Raw genomic sequence first — 24,399 nt, 5'->3', positions numbered from 1 at the left:
CTGATGACAGCCAACTCTACATGCCCCTAAAGCTGACCAACACGCCGGATTGTAGTCAGCTGGAGGCGTGTCTTAATGAAATTAAACAATGGATGTCCGCTAACTTCTTGCAACTCAACACTAAGAAAACGGAAATGCTGATTATCTGTCCTGCTAAACACCAACATTTATTTAATAATACCACCTTAACATTTGACAACCAAACAATTACACAAAGCGACTCAGTAAAGAATCTTGGTATTATCTTTGACCCAACTCTCTCGTTTGAGTCACACATTCAGAGTGTTACTAAAACGGCCTTCTTTCATCTCCGTAATATCGCTAAAATTTGTTCCATTTTGTCCACTAGCGACGCTGAGATCATTATTCATGCGTTCGTTACGTCTCGTCTCGATTACTGTAACGTATTATTTTCGGGTCTCCCTATGTCTAGCATTAAAAGATTACAATTGGTACAAAATGCGACTGCTAGACTTTTGACAAGAACAAGAAAGTTTGATCATATTACGCCTATACTGGCTCACCTGCACTGGCTTCCTGTGCACTTAAGATGCGACTTTAAGGTTTTACTACTTACGTATAAAATACTACATGGTCTAGCTCCATCCTATCTTGCCGATTGTATTGTACCATATGTCCCGGCAAGAAATCTGCGTTCAAAGAACTCCGGCTTATTAGTGATTCCCAGAGCCCAAAAAAAGTCTGCGGGCTATAGAGCGTTTTCTATTGGGGCTCCAGTACTATGGAATGCCCTCCCGGTAACAGTTAGAGATGCTACCTCAGTAGAAGCATTTAAGTCCCATGTGTGCAGCCCTTTGAGACACTTGTGATTTAGGGCTATATAAATAAACATTGATTGATTGATTGATTGGTCATGAAGACTTTAATTGGTGGTGAAAGTCCTGAAAATAGTCCCTGTCGTCTGTAAAACGTCTGTAGAATGTATACTATCCATGTATAGAGAAAATACTTAAGCCAGTGATGTAGTGGAGGGAATGCAACCTGTTAGAGCCCACTGCAACAAGCCAGCTATTTGACTACCACATTCACCCAGTGTTGTATAATTGCAACAATTATACAACAAGCTCTAAATGAAATTTGATGCATCTGTTCCACGATAACTACTATGTACATGCTCTAGACATTGTAATAACAATCGAAAAAAATATAAAAGACATTTTAATTACTTGAATCTGATGAATCCAGTCCAATAGATTTTGTTAGAAGGAAACCTTGAGAGGTTGTGTGAGTTGATAGCCAGAAAACGTGACTTATAAACAAATGTACGATCCAATAGCCTTGTGAGACTGAACAATAGGACCCAATGTAAATGTGGTTAAAAAAAAATGTAAAACAGATTGTTTTTTAGGATGGTTAAGGGTAACGTTGTAATTTTACAACAACGGGTGTTACCGGGTGAAACGAATAATTATTTAGCCTAAGCCCCGTTTCAGCCACACTAAATCAGCGTTTAAGGTCCCCCTTCTTGGATCATTTTTTACACGGGTAAGTGCGCCGTGTATTTCTTAAATCTCCGGCTCTTAGCTCTGTATGGACTCAATGATCATTTACAGATAATAAATAAATAAATAATAAATATTTACAGATAGATAGATACAGATAGATAGATATGTCTTTATTGTCATTGCACAAGTACAAGGAAACTTTGTTTTCAACACAAACCCGTTCAAGATGAGACAAACAAACAGTGTACAGGGTTACAGAACAGGAATGCTGATGGGTCGCCACAAGGCGCCCCGTAAAAGATGGGGAAAAAGGTACAACGCAGGGGAAGGATGAGTAAAAAAAATACAATCTAGACTGGGCTCCTAAGGGGACCCAGTCTGGAGTGGGAAAAAACCTCCATAGCAAAGCACATATACATATTACAACATACATCTCGAGATATCTAGCAACAGAGGGAAGGGGCGGAGTAATGGTGGTAGGCCGCAGCTCTCGGCGCTAACCATGCCTATGGGATTTGGGTCGAGGGCGTTGGGTTGGAGGGTTTGGGGGGGTGTATGTCCATCCACCCATCCATTTTCTACCGCTTATTCCCTTTTGGGGTCGCGGGGGGCGCTGGAGCCTATCTCAGCTACAATCGAGCGGAAGGCGGGGTACACCCTGGACAAGTCGCCACCTCATCGCAGGGCCAACACAGATAGACAGACAACATTCACACTCACATCCACACACTAGGGCCAATTTAGTGTTTCCAATCAACCTATCCCCAGGTGCATGTCTTTGGAAGTGGGAGGAAGCCGGAGTACTCGGAGGGAACCACGCAGTCAGGGGGAGGACATGCAAACTCCACACAGAAAGATCCCGAGCCTGGGATTGAACCCAAGACTACTCAGGACCTTCGTATTGTGAGGCAGATGCACTAACCCCCTCTGTCACTGTGCTGGCGTATATTTTTGTGGATGCATGTTGTTTGTATGTAAGCCTACAGTGTGTCTCTGTTCCGCGGCCTTGATTCTTGTCCAGCCGATAAGTCCAAAGTCAACAACAACAGGTGTGTGTCCATGAGAGACAAGGAGGGAGTTTGTTGTGTCTTCGCTGCACTGTCCTTCGGGAGAGTCTCGAAGCCAGGGAAACAATCCAAGTTAGAATGTTTTGTATGCGAGTGAAAATGAAAATTTGCTTTTCACTCCAGGTTGTCTATGACTGGTCCTCCAAAATCCTGCGAGGCAGACAGTCCGATGATATCCAAATCACAAGAGTGTCCACAGTTCTTCTCGCATCCTCCAATCATTCGTGGCAGCTTTGGGGTACTTTGAAGACTGCCAGCAACTTCCAATTTCTGGACAAACCAGAGCAACGCTTACTCCAATCAGCAGATGTCCTGTTGTCATAATTCCGAATAGGTAGATATCTTCACGTCCTCGACAGAAAAGAAACTCAGTATACAAACTGAGTTCGGAGAGGAAGCGACGCCAGAAAGACGGCGCCCCACACAGGAAGTGACCTCAGAAAGAACGCGCCACAGCCAGCTTCATAATAAAGCGGTTTCGTAACTCGGAGCTAACCACTGGAAATATGAAGGCGAGTCATCCAGACATGCCCGTGTTTCTCCTTCCGTCTGTACAGACACTTGTGGAAATCACACATGAATACCTAAGAGAAAGCGATTGCAGCTATTTCAGATACAACACTTCTCAGACGGCAAGAGCACTTTCCAATGTCTAAGTCAGCTGTGATTCTACTTACCGAAAAACGTTGGCCATTTGTCGAAGGAGAGACAACAAGAATGCGCACTCCCGTGGATGTGATAAAAATGGTAGCGTGTGCTTTGTGTTACCTGGTTGTCCAGGGAAGACTACGGAAAACGGCGAATGCTTTTGGACTGGCAAAGCAGACTGTATCAGTTATCAGATAAGGTTATCCAGGGTAAATCCCACCTAACCTAATCCGTGTCCATACACAACAATGACACCGTTTAAGACCCAGTCCGCAGGCGCAACGCGACCTAGTACGCATGCGCGAAAAAATGAGTGCGTCATAGTCACCTCTGACCTGGAAGTGTATCCTTACCTTATGTTTCAATGTAGACTATTGCCACATTTCTTTTAACGTAAAGCTTGCTTGCCTCACCATTAGCAGTTAGACTATTGTAGTGAATCACACCTGAGCCATCATACATGAATCATATCTTTAATGGACGTTTGAAAGTAAACAATGTGATAAAGAACATTTTACAACAACCAACAACAGGACACTGTGCTTGTAGGCTGAAATTGGCGGTCGTACTTGACGACCGCAACCACTTCATGGCTTCACAATAGTTACGGAGTATAAAACTAGACGTTGAGTAATCGTTCGACATACATGGCAGACAATGTCTGATAGTCTGTTTTGCCAGTCCAAGTGCATTCGCTATTTTTCCTAGTCTTCCCTTGTCCACGGGAGCCCGCATTGTCGTCTCTCTCTCGACAAATGGACAAAGTTTTTCACTAAGTAGAATCACAACTGACCTGGACATTCAAAAGTTCTCTTGCCGTTCCTCTGACACAACACACTCGGTGACAAACATATCCCACCAGGCTGTCGTTCTTCCAGGTCTTATCCAAAACCGTCGCTCAACATTGCTATGTTGCTGTCTAAGATCTGAATTAGCTGCAATCACCTGTTTCCTTCTCTCAAAGTATTCATGTGTGATTTCCAAAAGAGCCTGTACATGTACAAGAAGGAGAAACACTGGCATGTCTGGATGATTCGCCTCCATCTTTCTAGTGGTTGCCGGCGAGGGACCGAACGGGTTGTTATGAAGCTGGCTGTGGCGCGTTCTTTCTGATGTCACTTCCTGTGTGGGGCGCAGTCTTTCTGGCGTCAATTCCTCTCCGAACTTAGTTTGTAAACGATCAATGAGTCCATACAAAAAGCTAAGAGCCGGAGATTCAAGAAATCCGGTAGGTCGTGAGTTCAAACCCCGGCCGAGTCGTACCAAAGACTATAAAAATGAGACCCATTACCTCCCTGCTTGGCACTCAGCATCAAGGGTTGGAATTGGGGGTTAAATCACCAAAATGATTCCCGAGCGCGGCCACCGCTGCTGCTCACTGCTCCCCTCACCTCCCAGGGGGTGAACAAGGGGATGGGTAAATGCAGAGGATCAATTTCACCACACCTAGTGTGTGTGTGACAATCATTGGTACTTTAACTTTCACTTAAATAGACGGCGCACTTACCCGTGTAAAAAAATTGTCCGAGGAGGGGAACCTTAAACGGTGATTTAGTGTGGCTGAAACGAGGCTTAGGCTAAATAATTATTCGTTCAAGGGGTTATCCAACTTCACCTTAGCCTCATACCGCCATCCATCCATCCATTTTCTACCGCTTATTCCCTTCGGGGTTGCGGGGGCGCTGGAGCCTATCTCAGCTACAATCGGGCGGAAGGCGGCGTACACCCTGGACAAGTCGCCACCTCATCGCAGGGCCAACACAGATAGACAGACAACATTCACACTCACATTCACACACTAGGGCCAATTTAGTGTTGCCAATCAACCTATCCCCAGGTGCATGTCTTTGGAGGTGGGAGGAAGCCGGAGTACCCGGAGGGAACCCATACTGTAAATATAAGGTAGTAGGGAGTGTCAGGTTCAATAGATGGCAACTAGTAAGATTGGGGGGGATCTTTAGATTTTACGGTAAAAAATCGTGGCAGCTCATTCTCCAGAATTTTGCCGTTAAATGTGCTGTGGTTTTTTTCACCAAATTATTGTAAACTGGAAACCTGTAACACTTGTTTTGACATTAAAATTCTGATGACTGAGCTGCCAGTTTGTAACTACAATCGATGGCCATTTTTTACAGTGCATTACTGCAAATTGTAAAAATGGTACCACTTTTAGGATAAAATAAAATAGCTGTCGTTTTTTTAACGTAAATATCTAATGTAATTTTTTAAAAGTGCAATACTATAAATTCATACAATTCTGGCAACGGAGTTTCTACTTTTTTATCCCAGTTTTTACAGTGCTATAATTACTGTAAATATAAAAATTGTACCACTGATGATTTTGCAGTGATTTCTGGAGCTGTCAGGTTTTTGCAGTATGAATATGTATTCAAATTGGTAGCCACCCTTTAGCGGGCCAAACAAAATGACACGACGGGCCAAATTCGATCCACGGGCCCCACTTCTGACACCTCTGGTCTAGAGACTAGCAGGGCCACTTGCGGATTGCAATGTGCTTCTTCTGTACCGGTAACAGACAAACGGCTTCAAAGCAGAATAGTTCCACTTTTTATGGTAGTAGTGATGGTGTTGTTGAGTCGAGTCAATCTAAAGAGCTCAATTTTAGTCTCATCACACCACACCACATTCCCCCAAGCCTGAGTCATTCAGATGTTCATTGGCAAACTTCAGACAGGCCTGTACATGTGTCTTCTTGAGCGGGCACAGTTGGTTTACTTGGTGAATGTAGTCCAAATATCTTTAATCAGCTCCTTTTGACTCTGATCATCTCTCAGAATGATCCATACCTGCCAACTACTCCGGTTTTCCCGTAATTAGTACGGTTTTCATCAACCTATTCCGGGTTACGGTTGCAGTGATAAAAAGTACGGTTTTTCATTAATTAAAATTTTTTTTTTTTTTAAAGTTTTATTCACGAAATCGCGTAACAACAATGACAATCGACACTGCTTCCCGTAACTTCCTATCGAGCCATTCCGAATGCCATGCGCGAGGCTATTTATAGCACCGCTGCCAAGCACGAGGCACCAGTTGTATGGCGTCACATTAGTGCCAAAAATCCGAGCGCATAAAAACTGTTATCGCGCGCTGATTCTCCACTTCGTGCGCGCGCGCGACACCATTTTGCGCGCGCGTGGTGCCTTTTAGCGCGCGCGCGGTGCCTTTCTGCGCGCTCTCTGTGTACTCCTGGCATCTCTCCTCGCGCTGTCATGTTTCTTTTTGGCACTTTGGGGGCGGGTATGCTTAGACGGCCTCTTCTTTCTGATTGGTCAGGCGAAAAACGCTGAAAAATGCTCAGAGCCAATCAGAAGTATAGCAGGGCGGGTCATCGTCAATATGTATCAAGATTTACGGAGGAAGAAGTGGATAAAAAAATGTCGCGCGCTGATGAAGGTTATTTCATAGCACATAAACACAATACAGGGTAATACAAAATGTGACCCAAATAAATAATAAGACAACAAACACCATAATCACATCTTTCAGCCAGAACTGGTCCACCAGCAATAAATAAATAAAATAAATAAATGGGTTGTACTTGTATAGCGCTTTTCTACCTTCACGGTACTCAAAGCGCTTTGACACTACTTCCACATTTACCCATTCACACACACATTCACACACTGATGGAGGGAGCTGCCATGCAAGGCGCTAACCAGCACCCATCAGGAGCAAGGGTGAAGTGTCTTGCTCAGGACACAACGGACATGACGAGGTTGGTACTAGGTGGGGATTGAACCAGGGACCCTCGGGTCGCGCACGGCCACTCTTCCACTGCGCCACGCCGTCCCCTTATATTTTCACTTCTTCTTGAACATTTGTTTTCTAATTTATGGAATTTCTTTTGATTCAGCCATAAAATTAATGAAATAATCTTTGAATTTTGTTTTTAAAATGTTAAAAATAGCTTTTAATAATGTATTCTGAAACAGTTTAAAATAATCAGAGAACTGACTAACACTGACCCTACACAACTATGTGGCACAATTAAGTCTTCTTTTTTTTTTTAAGCGAAAGAGGTAATTTCAACAGCATCCTATGTCATATCTACATGTAATACGATTTGTAACAAGGCAAACCGTTTGTAAATTGGTCGAAAATCGAGCAAGTTATGGTAATGTAATTAGTACATGTACCATTGACATCAATGTAATGATTGAGGCTAGATGTCTGAAGTAAGATGGCTACAACGTTGCTACACTGGAGAATGATTGGTCATATGAAAAATGCTCACAGCCAATCAGAAAGAAGGGGCCGTCTAAGCATACCCGCCCCCAAAGTGCCAAAAAGAAACATGACAGCGCGAGGAGAGATGCCAGGAGTACACAGAGAGCGCGCAGAAAGGCGTCGCGCGCGCGCAGAAAGGCACCGGGCGCGCCCAGAAAGGCACCACGCGCGCGCAAAATGGTGTCGCGCGCGCGCACGAAGTGGAGAATCAGCGCGCGATAACAGTTTTTATGCGCTCTAATTTTTGGCCCTAATGTGACGCCATACAGTTGCCATTGTTTCCAAACGAGCGAACGATCATGGAATCAGCCGGAGAAAAATTGCAAACGAGTCTTAAACCGAAAAGAAAACTGCAGTCATTCCGTGAAGAATATTCAAAAGCCTATCCGGGAATAATTATCCGTTCCAAAAAGGGTGAAAACTACGCCAATTGCACCTTGTGCAGACAAGATTTTTCGATCGGACACGGAGGAATTAGCGATGTAAAAGACCACGTTGGGACAAAAAAACACAAGTCTAATGCCGTTGCTAGCGATACAAGTGGAAAACTTTCAACGTTTTTCGTCGCCCAAACAGTGATGGTTTTAGCAACATTTTAACCTGTCTGAATGCTAATAGTCATTTTGCGTTTTGGACCCTGATTTCAAAAGTTGGCAGGTTTGATGATCCATACCCCACAAATCAAAATCTTGCATGGATCACCAGAGCCAATTGATCAATATCGCATATTTTTTCAATTTTCTATTTATTACGGCAATAGTGGTCTCTTTCTCACCAACCTTTTAATTGATGGTCTTGTAGGCCATTACAGTATACTATAATCTTGACCCAGAGTTATTTTGAAAGCTATTTGGTCTTGACCATCACGGTGAAAGTGACTTGGTTTGACAAATGTATTGTATCCACATAATAAGTAATTTCCTAAATGGACAGGACTTATTTGTGTGCTTTATTGGTAAGGATGGGTACTGTTTACATGTTAACCGATACTAGTACCAAACAGGTACTATAAAAAAAATAATACATTGGAAAGTAGGGCTGGGCGATATTAGCTTTTATTAATATCTAGATATTCTTCGGCTATATCGCGATATACGATATATATCTCGATATTTTGCCTTAGCCTTGAATGAACACTTGATGCATATGATAGGGCGCATTAAAGGAGTCATATTATTATTATTTTTCTAAATTGAAAACACTTCCTTGTGGTCTACATAACATGTAATGGTGGTTCTCTGGTCAAAATGTTGCATAGATGATGTTTATGGGGCCATGTCCTTCGCTATGTAATAAGTTATCTCCTTGTGTTTGTGACTATGTTTTTCATATGGTGTTGATCTGTAAATGGAAGACGTCAGGCTCATTTGTCAGTGCAGGTTGTTTCGGCCTTTTTTTGGGTGTGGCACCGGCCGGAGATGTTAACATGCGGAGTTTCAAGCACTCTTCATTCTCTCGCGGGTGACTTTTTAAATGAAAGAACAAATTAGTAGTGCTGCTACCAACGTTCCCTCTAATTGTTCATATGTAAGCGACTTTGGGTACGGTACTTAGAAAAGCGCTATATAAATCCCAGTTATTATTATTATTATTATGTGTCTGAGCAAACACAAAAACTCCCTGAGCATTCAGTGGAGCACGTGGCAATATCAGCAGCACACCTGTCTCAAACCAATCTTTTATAATAACACTCAAATGAGAGGAGTCATTTTCATGAGATTATTTAGTAATATTAGTGATCTGGCCCACTTGTAATGAAAATAAAATAAATCTTGTTTTTCATAAGCTATGGATTAGTATTGTACAATATGTCTGGGTGGGGGTCCTGCTTTGGAAATCATTTGTACCCCTTTCAGAGATCACATTTAGTTCCCCTTAAACATCCTCATGTTGCACAATGAAATGTAAGCATAGGATGAAGTGTGCATTCCTGTAACTTTCTCTAGTAACAGCATTCCATGATTAATATCAATAAATTAACATTAATAATAAATGACAGTAGAATAAGCACACGTATGACTGAGGAGTCATAGTGTAACTGTGTGGTGTTTGAGTTGTCCGACTTTTTGTGTGGCCATAAACGCACCAGTGTTGGTGACAGATGACAAGTTGGTTTTGGCCTGGTTTGTACGGCAGAAAATGACTAGTTTTTCGAGATAGAAGTTTTTTACTCGTGTTTTTGGTGTGGTTATGGCCAAATATAAACAGTTTTGCTCAATAAGATGATCGATATAATTCCTGTCCTCGAAGCATCTTGATAGACGTTACAATTGAACGGTGTTGACGAACACCGTTAGGGCCGCTTGTTGTCACTGTCACTCAGAGTTACATTGCAAAATTACACAGAATAAATGTGTTTATTTTGTTTGGAATTCAGATGGGATTTGATTTGGTGCGCGGCATATATTTGCTGTGCGCAGAGGACGCTTGAGCAGTGCGCAATTGCGCAGGCGCGCACCTTAGAGGGAACGTTGGCTGCTACCTTTTGTGGCAACGCTTCTGCTGCATACTTTGTATATTACTGTTGTCTGCTGAATATCTTCCCGCTTGAAGCCAAACTACCACCAGATGATGGACCCCGTGCTGTTTTTTTTTGGGCATTACCGTATTTTCCGCACCATAAGCCGCCCTGGGTTATAAGCCGCGCCTTCAATGAACGGCATATTTCAAAACTTTGTCCACCTATAAGCCGCCCCGTGTTATAAGCCGCATCTAACTGCGCTAAAGGAATGTCAAAAAAACAGTCAGATAGGTCAGTCAAACTTTAATAATATATTAAAAACCAGCGTGATGTGGGCGCGCATGGAGTCGTATATCAACATGGACGGAGCTGCGTGAAAAAAGCCACCCGGCCTCTTCGCGTAAACTTACCTTAACTCATCTTTTCTTCATCCATCCATCCCTTTGAGTTAGCTTTTATGATGACGCCGGCTGGAAAGGTCTCTTTTGGCAAGGTCTTCCTTTTGAATATCACCATGGGTGGAAGTTTCTGGCCATTAGCATGGCAAGCTAGAACCACAGTGAAGGATGACTTCTCATTCCCTGTGGTGCGAATATTCACCGTACGTGCTCCCGTTGTATCCACAGTGCGGTTCACAGGAATATCAAAAGTCAGTGGAACCTCGTCCATGTTGATAATGTTCTCTGGCCGGATCTTTTTTTCAGCTATCTTGTTTTTACAATATGCACGGAAAGTAGCCAGCTTTTCTTGAAAGTCTTTAGGCAGTTGCTGTGAAATAGTAGTTCGTGTGCGGATGGAGAGATTGCGTCTTTTCATGAACCGGATCCCTGTCGCTTAGTAGGAGCCATTTTGTGGTCTTTACAGATGTAAACACACAAAGGAAATGAAACGTAATATCCGCGCGCTTCTTCTTCTTCTACGGGGGCGGGTGGTTGCTTACAGTAGAAGAAGAAGCGCTTCCTCTTCTATGGGGGCGGGTGCTTACCTTGGCGGTTGCTTGCGTAGAAGAAGAAGCACTTCCTCTTCTACGGGGAAAAAAGATGGCGGCTGTTTACCGTAGTTGCGAGACCTAAACTTTATGAAAATGAATCTTAATATTAATCCATATATAAAGCGCACCGGGTTATAAGCCGCACTGTCAGCTTTTGAGTAAATTTGTGGTTTTTAGGTGTGGCTAATAGTGCAGAAAATACGGTAATTGTTCTTCCTCCATTTGTGATCAGTTTCGCATCTTCTCTTGTATTGTCACTCGCTTGTACCACCTGCCTCAGCTAACATTAGCCATGCTGCTACCTCTCTGCTGAGCGAGGGCGTATGACGCTACACACGCGACAGTATGTGACGTATGTAAGAAGGTGCGCTTGTTTTACGCCCCTGTGAGAAGGAGAGACTAGAAAGAGTGAGAAACGCCTGCAGTGTAATGCCCGCAACTAAAAGCAACTGCGTGACAACGTATACTCCGATATCACGACATAATAATTTTCCATATCGCACAGAGGCAAACCCACGATATATCGAGTATATCGATATATCGCCCAGCCCTATTGGAAAGACTAGTAATTTAAATAATTCAATAATATAAATTAAATAACTAAGTAATGCGTTCATTCATTCCAAAATAAGAAATAAAAAGCACAACAAATTTCCATATTTACTGCACTCAAAACCAGCAGCATCACAAAACGTAGAGTGTGTTCAGAAAACAACTTGCTTGTGTTGTAATGTTGACGCTCAAAAATGTGGTGTTTGTGAAGGCACCTCACTCGCCATGACCATGATCGGTGCATAACTAGGAAATGCCGTGTTGTTGTAGCTAGCGCTGCGGCACAGGTTGTATTGTGTCTTAGGGCTGCTGTTAGCGTGTTAAGATCAGCAATAAAGCCTAAAAAGAACTTCACATTTTGTGCCTACTTAACAGACGTGACGTGTACAATACCACCATAAAAGTACTTGTTGCGGGTGCCAATGAGTGCAATTATGTAACACAGAAATGAAGCTTCTCTATTTTTTATCTGGTTGCTACTGGTGATTCACATTTGAACCAATACGGTACCAATTCCCACTAATTGATCATAGATACCTGTACTCAATGGTACCAATTTTTGGTACTTTTGTGTGTGTTAATAAATATTGTTTTGATAACAAAATCGTTCTGTTTTTGCAACTTTTAAAAATGAGACGATTATGATAACGGTTGTCCAGTTTTAGTTAGTTTTATTATAACATTTTTGAGTCTCAATTACAGTTGCAAGTCCAAGATGTTAGATGGCAATAGTGTAAACTGTATGATGTTTGCTCGTCAGTTCAATCTTTGCTGTCTAGTCTAAGAAGTGTTAATTCTCTAAATGTTGTACTTATTTTGCACCAGCTGTTTGATTGTAACGTGTATCTTAGTTGTAGTATTAAGAAATTTGGAGTTGTTGAAATCTCAATTTAAAATTGCTAATGCTAAACAGTAGCACGTCAATAGCAAATCAAATGTCGTTTTTAGCATAGAGCTGGTGCATTTTTAGAAAAGTGGAGCCTTACTTTGGAGTGATTTTTTTGGTCAATTTCTTAGTTTACATTGACAATTGCAACACTACCTAGAGGTAGTTTGGCTGAGTCCACCCTAAGTGCTGCCTGAGTGATTGTCAAGTGCTTAAGTGCAAAGAGCCGGCTGAGTCTGCAATCGAGCGTAACGTCACGCGCAGCCCAAGTACCGTTAAAATGGCACCGTTCGATTTTACGTGAATCAGTGCCTGGAAGGACTGTCAGGATTCGGTCGGTGCCAAAAAAGTAAGGGATTCGGTACACATCCCTACCGGTGAGCTCTAATTTAGATCTTTTAGTTTTGATGTCACTGGTGCCATTATGGAACCAAGTTTCGGTACTTGTTCCTATTGATGGGCATACAACTGATCTGTGGGTGTTAGTACGAGATAAATACTTGTTTCCCTCAATCAAATAGAATTCAACTGATAACCTTTATTGTATTGTTTTCTTAGTTACAATCAACATACAATATGTGCTGTACTGTCTTTCTAAAAGCCTACATTTTTAGAATGAGCAGGGTAAAATCAATATTTGTCCAAATGTGGGCAGCCTGTTAACTAACTAAACTCTGTTTGTTCTCTCTCCACGCCAAAAGATGGACCAAGGTGAAGTAAAGATAACATTCAGAAGAGATGACCATTCAGGCAAACTGTTCTACACTGAATTCCCAGAGGGGGGAGATTCCTTGAAAGTGGCCCCTCAAAGTGCCATCAATTCTACCGCCTCTGTTATTCACCCATCTAGCCAGTTAATGCAGCCTGGAAAGTCTAACGGCCTCAATAGTATCTCTGCTCCAGTGGAAGTGATATCCTCTTCCCTCACTGCAAACATTGGCTCCTTGCAAGAAGATCCCCAGCAACGGGGCCTGACCAAAGAGCAGAGACCATCCAGTCGCCAAAACCTTGGCGTGAACTTATTGAATCTGGGGGGAAAAATATCACAGTTAACCCCGTCTTCCATGGATTCCCTAATTGGGGGATCCGATCCGAACTTTTTCACCATGAAAACGGAGGATTTCTCTCTGGATAGAGTAGGCCATGATCTAATTGACTTGGATCATGCATTTGAACACATCGGGAAAGACATCGACATGAGCCAGAAATTATTTGGCGATAACACTCTGGATCTGCTCGGTGACTTTGAGCTCACAGGCTCCCCTTCAGATTTTTATGCTGGGGATGACGCCTTCTTGTCCACTCTGGCAGACGACGCTTTATTTGTGGATGCCGGTTCAGACGCCAGGGTAATCAAGCCTGCTATCGCAGAGGTCGCTAATGGCAGCGGCTCACTCGCTCTCAATGGTAACAACTGTGTGGCCAGTCCTGATCAGTCCGGCTCATGCATATCCTCACCTGCCACCCTGACTCCTACAGCCGCTTTGGTGAAGAAAGAAAAAGATGCCGACTTTATTCAGCTATGCACCCAAGGTGTGATCAAACAAGAGAAGATGGCTGCCGGCAAGACCTACTGCCAAATAAGCAGCAGCACATCCACAGACCTGCCCATCTCTAGCCCCATAGCCATCTGTGGGGTGAGCACCTCGGGAGGTCAGAGCTTCCACTTTGGACTCGGTACACAGCAGCAGAAGGATCAGAAGTCGGTGACGTGCCAGTATCTTCCTATCAGCGCAACCTGGACCAGAGCTCAGACTCCTGGGCAAGTGTCAAGCTTGCATCAGCCCTCTGATGCTTTCTCAAGCACTCCAGGCTTCCTTACCAACTTGGCCAGGTAAGACCACTTTGCACTGCTTAGGCTATTTTCATTGCTATCATCATTCAAACATGCAACTTCTCACTGTTCCATGAAAAACATAAAAGAACAAAAACTCAATGGACAACAATGTTGGGAAGCATTGTCATTTTTTGTTTGTTTTAATTGAACTTTAAATATTTGCATGTAATGCATATTGCTATGATATGCTGTGATGTATTATCTATTTTTTTAAGTAAACTGTTTCTTGGTATTTTGGCTATGATAGCAACGTCACGTAAGATGACAGCTTTTCTTTGGGCAAAGAGCCTTTGTGGCGAGTGTTATGCATTATCTACACAGCAGTATCTTTAGCCCAGTGAACACAAGAAATTACAAATGGCAGGCTTCAGAGAGAATATTGACATTAGTTAGATTTGCTGCCATTTCATCTTTAGCCGCTTATTACCTCATGCCCCAGCGATAGTTCCATAGTTTGAGTTAAGGTGGCTTTATTAGCTTTTTCCCCACTGCCATCTAAAGCCACAGATGTATACATTGCATCTGGATAATATTCACAGCGCTTCACTTTTTCCACATTTTGTTATGTTGCAGCCTTATTCCAATATACATTTTTTCCTTAAAAATTCTACAGACAATACCCCATACTGACTATGTGAAAATGCTTTATTTATTTTTTATATTGCAAATTTATTAAAAATAAAAAAATTATTTGTACGTAGGTATTCACAGCCATTACTCAATTTTTGGTTGATGCACCTTCGGCAGCAACTGCCACAGGCTTGGCAATTCTATCTTTGGGCAGTTTTGTCCATTCCTCTTTGCAACACCTTTTAAACTCCTTTAGGTTGGATAAGAAGCATTGGCTTTCATTCAGAAAAAGATATAAGAGGCCAGACGGAAGCCAATTATTTGTAAAACGCTTGTCAAAATGCTGCAGAGTCTTGTTAACCAAGACAGCCCCACTGCATCCAGAGCTTTAAGGAACTCATCGCGTGGACATCGGGGGCGGTACCACTGGATTGGCAGACCGGGGTGGTGGTTCCTCTCTTTAAGAAGGGGAACCGGAGGGTGTGTTCTAACTATCCTGGGATCACACTCCTCAGCCTTCCCGGTAAGGTCTATTCAGGTGTACTGGAGAGGAGGCTACGCCGGATAGTCGAACCTCGGATTCAGGAGGAACAGTGTGGTTTTTGTCCTGGTCGTGGAACTGTGGACCAGCTCTATACTCTCGGCAGGGTCCTTGAGGGTGCATGGGAGTTTGCCCAACCAGTCTACATGTGTTTTGTGGACTTGGAGAAGGCATTTGACCGTGTCCCTCGGGAAGTCCTGTGGGGAGTGCTCAGAGAGTATGGGGTATCGGACTGTCTGATTGTGGCAGTCCGCTCCCTGTATGATCAGTGCCAGAGCTTGGTCCGCATTGCCGGTAGTAAGTCGGACACGTTTCCAGTGAGGGTTGGACTCCGCCAAGGCTGCCCTTTGTCACCGATTCTGTTCATAACTTTTATGGACAGAATTTCTAGGCGCAGTCAAGGCGTTGAGGGGATCTGGTTTGGTGGCTGCAGGATTAGGTCTCTGCTTTTTGCAGATGATGTGGTCCTGATGGCTTCATCTGGCCAGGATCTTCAGCTCTCACTGGATCGGTTCGCAGCTGAGTGTGAAGCGACTGGGATGAGAATCAGCACCTCCAAGTCCGAGTCCATGGTTCTCGCCCGGAAAAGGGTGGAGTGCCATCTCCGGGTTGGGGAGGAGATCTTGCCCCAAGTGGAGGAGTTCAAGTACCTCGGAGTCTTGTTCACGAGTGAGGGAAGAGTGGATCGTGAGATCGACAGGCAGATCGGTGCGGCGTCTTCAGTAATGCGGACAATGTATCGATCCATTGTGGTGAAGAAGGAGCTGAGCCGGAAGGCAAAGCTCTCAATTTACCGGTCGATCTACGTTCCCATCCTCACCTATGGTCATGAGCTTTGGGTTATGACCGAAAGTACAAGATCACGGGTACAAGCGGCCGAAATGAGTTTCCTCCGCCGGGTGGCGGGGCTCTCCCTTAGAGATAGGGTGAGAAGCTCTGCCATCCGGGAGGAGCTCAAAGTAAAGCCGCTACTCCTCAACATCGAGAGGAGCCAGATAAGGTGGTTCGGGCATCTGGTCAGGATGCCACCCGAACGCCTCCCTAGGGAGGTGTTTAGGGCACGTCCGACCGGTAGGAGGCCGTGGGGAAGACCCAGGACACACGTTGGGAAGACTATGTCTCCCGGCTGGCCTGGGAACACCTCGGGGTCCCACAGGAAGAGCTGGACTAAGTGGCTGGGGAGAGGGAAGTCTGGGCTTCCCTGCTTAGGCTGCTGCCCCCGTGACCCGACCTCGGATAAGCGGAAGAAGATGGATGGATGGATGGATGGGCTTAGAAGACTTTCAGACCATCCATCCATCCATTTTCTACCGCTTATTCCCTTTGGGGTCGCGGGGGGCGCTGGAGCCTATCTCAGCTACAATCGGGCGGAAGGCATGAGAAACAAAATCTGCTCTGATGAGACAAAGATTGAACTCTTTGGCATTAATGCCAGGTACTGTATCATGTTTGGTGGAAACCAGGTATAACCAGGCCCTACCCCTCCCACAACCCTCTTCATTGGGGGCTCTATAGTGAGGAACATGTGTGTAAGAGGAGTTCTCATGCTGACATAGCAAGACAAACCCCCCACATCCTCAACTCACATCCACAGGTCAGCATGATAATCATCCACACAGGTACCAGTCACACTTGTAAACCACAGCCTGAGCTGCTAAAACTTGATTTTATTGCTCCTTTTAACTCTTACTCGTACACATGTAAGCGTGTTTGTCCCTAGCCTCTCCCCTATTTCAAAGTCAATCAATCAAAGTTTACTTATGTAGCCCTTAATCACAAATGTCTCAAAGGGCTGCACAAGCCACAACGACATCCTTGGCTCAGATCCCACATCAGGGCAAGTAAAAACTAAATCCAATGGGAACAACGAGAAACCTTGGAAGGGACTGCAGATGTGGGGGACCCCCCTGGGTGACCGGTGCAATGGGTGGATACGGTTTATAATGTGACAGAGGAATACTGTAGGTCGTTTCACAAGACTACTTAGCCTGAACACTTGGCTCGCATCCACCTGTGCCTTCCACAACATGGCTTTTATTGACAATTTTGATGCTTTCTGGGAGAGAAGGCATCTTTTTTGGGTTGATGGTGTTCACCTGATTGTGCATATTATCTGCTAACCTGGCGTATGGTGCGCAGTATGTCCCTACAGCCTGATGTCCCCCTGGTCTTAGCTCCTATGGTTTTATACAAACAATTCATTAATTCCCATCATCGTCACTGGCAGAGAATGATACAAGTAACATAAAATCACACAACACTGTAAAAATCAATAACCTCAAAACCATTTCCAAAACATCACTCGCCATTAGTTACAGCCACAAATACACTAATCATTATTAACATAGCACTTTTAAACATCCCTTCTCTAGTCAATAAGTCTATTATCATTCATGATTTGATTTTGGACCGCAAATTTGACTGCTTGCTATTAACCGAGGTATGGCTGGGTACAGATGTACCAGTAATTCTCACTGAGGCCTTTCCATCAAACTTTAACTTTGCTTTTTCAGTCAGAAGTGGTAGGAAGGGAGGTGGGACAGCATCAATAACCACACTTACCCCAACTCCAAAACTGATTTTATTTGATCAATATACCCTTTTTAAATTGTTTTTAGCACCCGCCTCCCACCCAGTTTTGTATGCCACTGTTTATAGACCACCAAAGAAATGTGCTGCTTTTATTAAAGGGGAACATTATCACCAGACCTATGTAAGCGTCAATATATACCTTGATGTTGCAGAAAAAAGACCATATATTTTTTCAACCGATTTCCGAACTCTAAATGGGTGAATTTTGGCGAATTAAACGCCTTTCTAATATTCGCTCTCGGAGCGATGACGTCACAACGTGGTGTCACATCGGGAAGCAATCCGCCATTTTCTCAAACACCGCGTCAAATCAGCTCTGCTATTTTCCGTTTTTTTCGACTGTTTTCCGTACCTTGGAGACATCATGCCTCGTCGGTGTGTTGTCGGAGGGTGTAACAACACCAACAGGGACGGATTCAAGTTGCACCAGTGGCCCAAAGATGCCAAAGTGGCAAGAAATTGGACGTTTGTTCCGCACACTTTACCGACGAAAGCTATGCTACGACAGAGATGGCAAGAATGTGTGGATATCCTGCGACACTCAAAGCAGATGCATTTCCAACGATAAAGTCGAAGAAATCTGCCGCCAGACCCCCATTGAATCTGCCGGAGTGTGTGAGCAATTCAGGGACAAAGGACCTCGGTAGCACGGCAAGCAATGGCGGCAGTTTGTTCCCGCAGACGAGCGAGCTAAACCCCCTGGATGTCTTGGCTCACACCATCCCTTAAACTGGACAGATCAGCTTTCAGGAAAAGAGCGCGGATGAGGGTATGTCTACAAAATATATTAATTTATGAAAATTGGGCTGTCTGCACTCTCAAAGTGCATGTTGTTGCCAAATGTATTTCATATGCTGTAAACCTAGTTCATAGTTGTTAGTTTCCTTTAATGCCAAACAAACACATACCAATCGTTGGTTAGAAGGCGATTGCCAAATTCGTCCTCGCTTTCTCCCGTGTCGCTGGCTGTCGTGTCGTTTTCGTCGGTATTGCTTGCATACGGTTCAAACCGATATGGCTCAATAGCTTCAGTTTCTTCTTCAATTTGGTTTTCGCTACCTGCCTCCACACTACAACCATCCGTTTCAATACATGCGTAATCTGTTGAATCGCTTAAGCCGCTGAAATCCGAGTCTGAATCCGAGCTAATGTCGCTATCGCTTGCTGTTCTTTCCGCCATGTTTGTTTGTGTTGGCATCACTATGTGACGTCACAGGAAAATGGACGGGTGTTTATAACGATGGTTAAAATCAGGCACTTTGAAGCTTTTTTTAGGGATATTGCGTGATGGGTAAAATTTTGAAAAAAACTTCGAAAAATATAATAAGCCACTGGGAACTGATTTTTAATGGTTTTAACCATTCTGAAATTGTGATAATGTTCCCCTTTAACACATTTTTTAAATTTTTATCAATCACTCACGCAACGTAAAATATGATAGTTTTAGCTGGCGATTTTAAACTACACACTGATAATTTTTAGACCCTGTTTCAAGAAAAATGTAAACTCTGCTAGATTTTATGGATTTTACCCAACATTTCGCACAGCCAACTCAAAACAGAGGACACACTCCGGATTTGGTCATTACTTATGGTCTGTCCACCGGTGTCTCATCTGTTGTCGACTTGGCTGTGTCTGACCACTAACTACTGTGTGTTTTTTAATATCACAGCTTTCGTCAAGCGGGAGACCTTAGTGCAAACTGTGATGAAGCGCCATCTAACTTCTGAAGTGGCTGCAAATTTTATTAGAGTTTTTAATAAATGGCCTCTAGTAGTTTTGCATGCACCCTGTGATTTTATTGTTGACAATTTTAATTACACCCTCAAAACCAGCCTTGATGCTGTTGCTCCACTAAAAACCAGAATGGTGACTTAAAAAAATACCGTCATGGAAAATTAATGTGAAAGTAAAAAAACAAAAAAGAAATTGACGAATAGCAGAGAAAAGGGCTTAAGAATAAACTAATGATTGACTACCAAATATTATGTGAACAGCAAAAAATATACAATGCGGTTAAGAATGCAAGAACTCAATTTTTTTCCCTATGCCATTGCAAACAATAAGCATAACCCCAAAGTCCTTTTTGCCACAATAAATGCTAAATCCTGTCTTTAATAATATATGTCACATTTCTACAGACTCCCTCTGTGAGCAGTTTGCGGACCACTTCAGAGAAAAAATGAACACAATCAGATGTGACATTTTATCTTCTCTTGGGGCGGTATAGCTCGGTTGGTAGAGTGGCCGTGCCAGCAACTTGAGGGTTCCAGGTTCGATCCCCGCTTCCGCTATCCTAGTCACTGCCGTTGTGTCCTTGGGCAAGACACTTTACCCACCTGCTCCCAGTGCCACCCACACTGGTTTAAACGTAACTTAAATATTGGGTTTCACTATGTAAAGCGCTTTGAGTCACTGGAGAAAAAGCGCTATATAAATATAATTCACTTCACTTCACTTCACACTGCTTTTAATCTGAGTGTCTGTTTTCACCTCAGAAAACGTGTCTTTGTTAATGCTGAGATGCATGAAAGGGTTCTTTCTACCATGAAACCCACCACATATCTCTCATATTAAATTCCAACACAATTTTTAGAATACTTTATCATGCTTTGAGAGAGAAGATTTTAAACATCTTAAATTGCTTGCTTTAGACAGGGGTCTTTCCTGCTGTCTTTAAAACCGCATGAGTGAGGCCCCTGCTAAAGAAGAGCAATTTGGATGCTGACAATTTTGATAAATATAGCCTAGTATTAAACTTACTTTTTTAAGTACAATTTTGGAAAAAAAACTTTTTAAAACAACTATATGATTGTTGTTTTTTTTAAAATAATGCAATATTTTAGAGAAGTTTCAGCCTGAATCTTGGGTGAACCATTGCACAGAGGCCGCCCTTTTAAAGATTGTAAATGATCTCGGGTTTAGTGCAGATTCTCAAAAACAACTGGACTTTAGTGCTGCCTTCGATACTGTAGATTATCGCTCATTCTTTTAAAATAGACTCAAACATCTGGTGGGCCTCTCTTATAATATTGGTAAATTGGGATACAAGCTACTCAATGAATCACACGAGGTGTGCCTCAAGGATCCATTTTAGGTCCTATTTTTTAAATATTTACATGATTACTTTTGGATGTGTCATCAGGAGACTATTAATTTCCACAGTCATGCTAATGACACACAGCTGTACATTTCCATGTCTCCTGGTGACACAAGACCAAATGATACGATTTTTAATTGCATTTTAGATGTATTAAATCCTGGATGGCAGTAGGGCTGGGCCGATAAAACGCTATCAATATATATCGCGATAATCGATATCAATATAAATATAGATATCAATATAATATCCCCCTGATGTGGGATCTGAACCGAGGATGTCGTTGTGGCTTGTGCAGCCCTTTGAGACACTTGAGATTTAGGGCTACGGTATATAAATAAACATTGATTGATTGATATAAAATGTGTTTGATAAAACATTTTGTCTAAAGAAAACAGAAAATATAAAGAAAGATTCATGACATGAAGTCACTCGCATTTTGGGAACCCAGCAAACAGGAAACAAGAAGTGTCACTGAGCAATGGGAGGGACACGCTAACAGCCAATCACATAACAGTATCAACTACCAAGATTGGTTGCACTTTCTTTCTGTTTCGCTGTGGCAGTGTGGATTCTCTGCATGAAGTGAGAAGAGAAACTGATATTTTGATATATCAACTCAATAACAGAAACTTGTCTTTGGTTTTGTTAGTTTTTAGACTTAGACAAACTTTAATGATGCACAAGGGAAATTAATGCAGATTGTGCGGCAACATCCTGACACTTCTAATGTGTCGGTTTAATTCGGTGCTTCCCAAACTACTCTATGTAGTGTTCAATAGCTTATACACTACTCCCATCTAGTGTCTCAAAACTGAAACTATCTTCAAATCGACTGCATTTATTGTACCACTTTGGCTGCGCTCATCCTACCTGGCTACCAGAAACCTTCTCCACTGATAAATAGCACCCTTTGTAATTTCAGGGCATTCAATCGATTGCAACAGGACTGGTCAGATCTAGTCTAGGACTACTTCGGACCAATCTAAGTCTATGAGCACAAACTGATGAAACCTACTCTTAAGACCAACCGAACGGTCCAGTTGCGATCGATTGAATGCCCTGAGATGACAATGACCTGGATGAATGAAAACATTCATGGACATCCTTGGTAAGTTGAACATTGCATTACTGTATTTATTTGCAGGCTTAGTAGGTCATTGAAATTTCAATAATTATCGATATCGATTTAAAAAAAAAGGCAACATAAAAAAGGTATATATATCATGATACAGTTTTCAGCCATTGCCCAGCCCTAGATCGCAGATAACATATTTTACAGCTTAAAGGTGCTGTTTGCAACTTCTTCACAGTAACATTTTTCAAAACAAAAATTATAACAACACCACCACCAGCTATCTTATGTTATCATTAGTGGTTTAACAGAACACATTTGTTTGAAAATGGTCAATATTTTTCACAATTGTAATGTTCATGTCATAAATAAATGTTACCGGCCCAAATAAAATGGTTAGCGTTTACTCACCCGGTCTCGTCAACACGTGCGCACAGGGAGCGCGTGCACACATACAAAAGCAGTCCAAGAGAAGCAACAAACAATTTGCAGTCATGTTGTTTTTATGATAGAATATACATTCAGTGACAGCTAACACTAGCTATCCAAATTGCTATTGTTAGCTAACAACACCTAAAGTTAAAGGGGAACATTATCACAATTTCAGAATGGTTAAAACCATTAAAAATCAGTTCCCAGTGGCTTATTTTATTTTTCGAAGTTTTTTTCAAAATTTTACCCATCACGCAATATCCCTAAAAAAAGCTTCAAAGTGCCTGATTTTAACCATCGTTATATACACCCGTCCATTTTCCTGTGACGTCACATAGTGATGCCAACTCAAACAAACATGGCGCATAGAACAGCAAGCTATAGCGACATTAGCTCGGATTCAGACTCGGATTTCAGCGGCTTAAGCGATTCAACAGATTACACATGTATTGACACGGATGGTTGTAGTGTGGAGGCAGGTAGCGAAAACCAAATTGAAGAAGAAACTGAAGCTATTGAGCCATATCGGTTTGAACCGTATGCAAGCGAAACCGACGAAAACGACACGACAGCCAGCGACACGGGAGAAAGCGAGGACGAATTCGGCGATCGCCTTCTAACCAACGATTGGTATGTGTTTGTTTGGCATTAAGGCTGCAGCTAACGATTATTTTTCTATCGATTAATCTATAGATTATTTTTTCGATTAATCGGTTAATCTATAGATTATTTTTTCGATTAATCTATAGATTATTTTTCCTTTTACCGATTATTTTTTTATTTAAAATGAAGATGAAAAAATAAATGTAGGCCAGTTTTTTCAAAAGGCATGGCTTTTATTTACAAAAAAAAAGTATGGCCACTCAGTCAACATTGACAACAACATGACAAAATATTCTGTAACAATGTAAACATTTAAAACTTTAACATTTAACAAAATTAAAAGTAGCTTATTTGCTTTTTAATGTGCAAATATAAAAGTAAACATCCAGTGCAAATCTTAATATTCTGCAATAGTATAAGCATTTCTAAAGTAAAAGTATTGCTTATTTTGCTTTAAAATGTGCAAAAATAAAGATAAACATCCAATTCAAAAAAGTGCAAAACGGAAATATTCTGTAACAACAGTGTAAACATTTCAACAAAAGTAAAAGTATTGCTTATTTGCTAAAATGTGCAAAAATAAAGATAAACATCCAATACAAAAAAGTGCAAAACTAAATATTCTGTAACAACAGTGTAAGCATTTCAACAAAAGTAAAACTTTTGCTTATTTTGCTTAATAACACAACAATGATAGTATGATTAAAGTGAAAGTTAATTGTTCGTTTGTACATAGTATACGTAACTGTTAATGTTGTAAAAGGTATTTGCACAACTAATTAACGTTAGCGTTAAAGAGGAGCGCGTCTTTGTAAACACTGAACAGGCACGCCAAACTCTCCTCTCAGAGCGAAACGGTGCTTTAGTTTATGAATTTACAACGCAGATACAAATGACACATTCATGTTTTTGTGTAATGATGACAACGTATACTCACGCGGACGATTGACTAGTTGATGGTGATGGCAAGAACGCTGCCGTTGTGCTGCTATGATAGGCCATATCCGCTCGACACAGTGTGCATACAACAACATTATTAGCAGAGGTGGGTAGAGTAGCCAGAAATTGTACTCAAGTAAGAGTACTGTTACTTTAGAGATTTATTACTCAAGTAAAAGTAAGGAGTAGTCACCCAAATATTTACTTGAGTAAAAGTAAAAAGTATGTTGTGAAAAAACTACTCAAGTACTGAGTAACATACACACACATATCATATATATATATATATATATATATATATATATATATATATATATATATATATATATATATATATATATATGTCTTAATAAGGTTATCCAAAAAATAGTGCTCGATACCGTAGTAGAGC

The 24,399-nt window shown here is 42.1% G+C and overlaps 1 protein-coding gene across 1 annotated transcript in view; it reads left to right on the top strand.

The window, feature by feature from the left end:
- nr3c1 (nuclear receptor subfamily 3, group C, member 1 (glucocorticoid receptor)) overlaps positions 1–24,399 on the top strand; it is a 67,357-nt gene that overhangs the window by 3,134 nt on the left and 39,824 nt on the right. Inside the window, exon 2 of the mRNA XM_061928033.2 lies at positions 13,021–14,153. Within this exon, the coding sequence (XP_061784017.2) occupies positions 13,021–14,153 (1,133 nt within the window). The remainder of the gene's footprint in view (positions 1–13,020; positions 14,154–24,399) is intronic.

The sequence above is a fragment of the Nerophis lumbriciformis genome, linkage group LG35 (genome assembly GCF_033978685.3).
Source record: "Nerophis lumbriciformis linkage group LG35, RoL_Nlum_v2.1, whole genome shotgun sequence".
Classification (NCBI taxonomy): domain Eukaryota; kingdom Metazoa; phylum Chordata; class Actinopteri; order Syngnathiformes; family Syngnathidae; genus Nerophis; species Nerophis lumbriciformis.
Note: the sequence above shows the minus strand (reverse complement) of the source record. Positions and strands in the feature narration are given on the sequence as shown.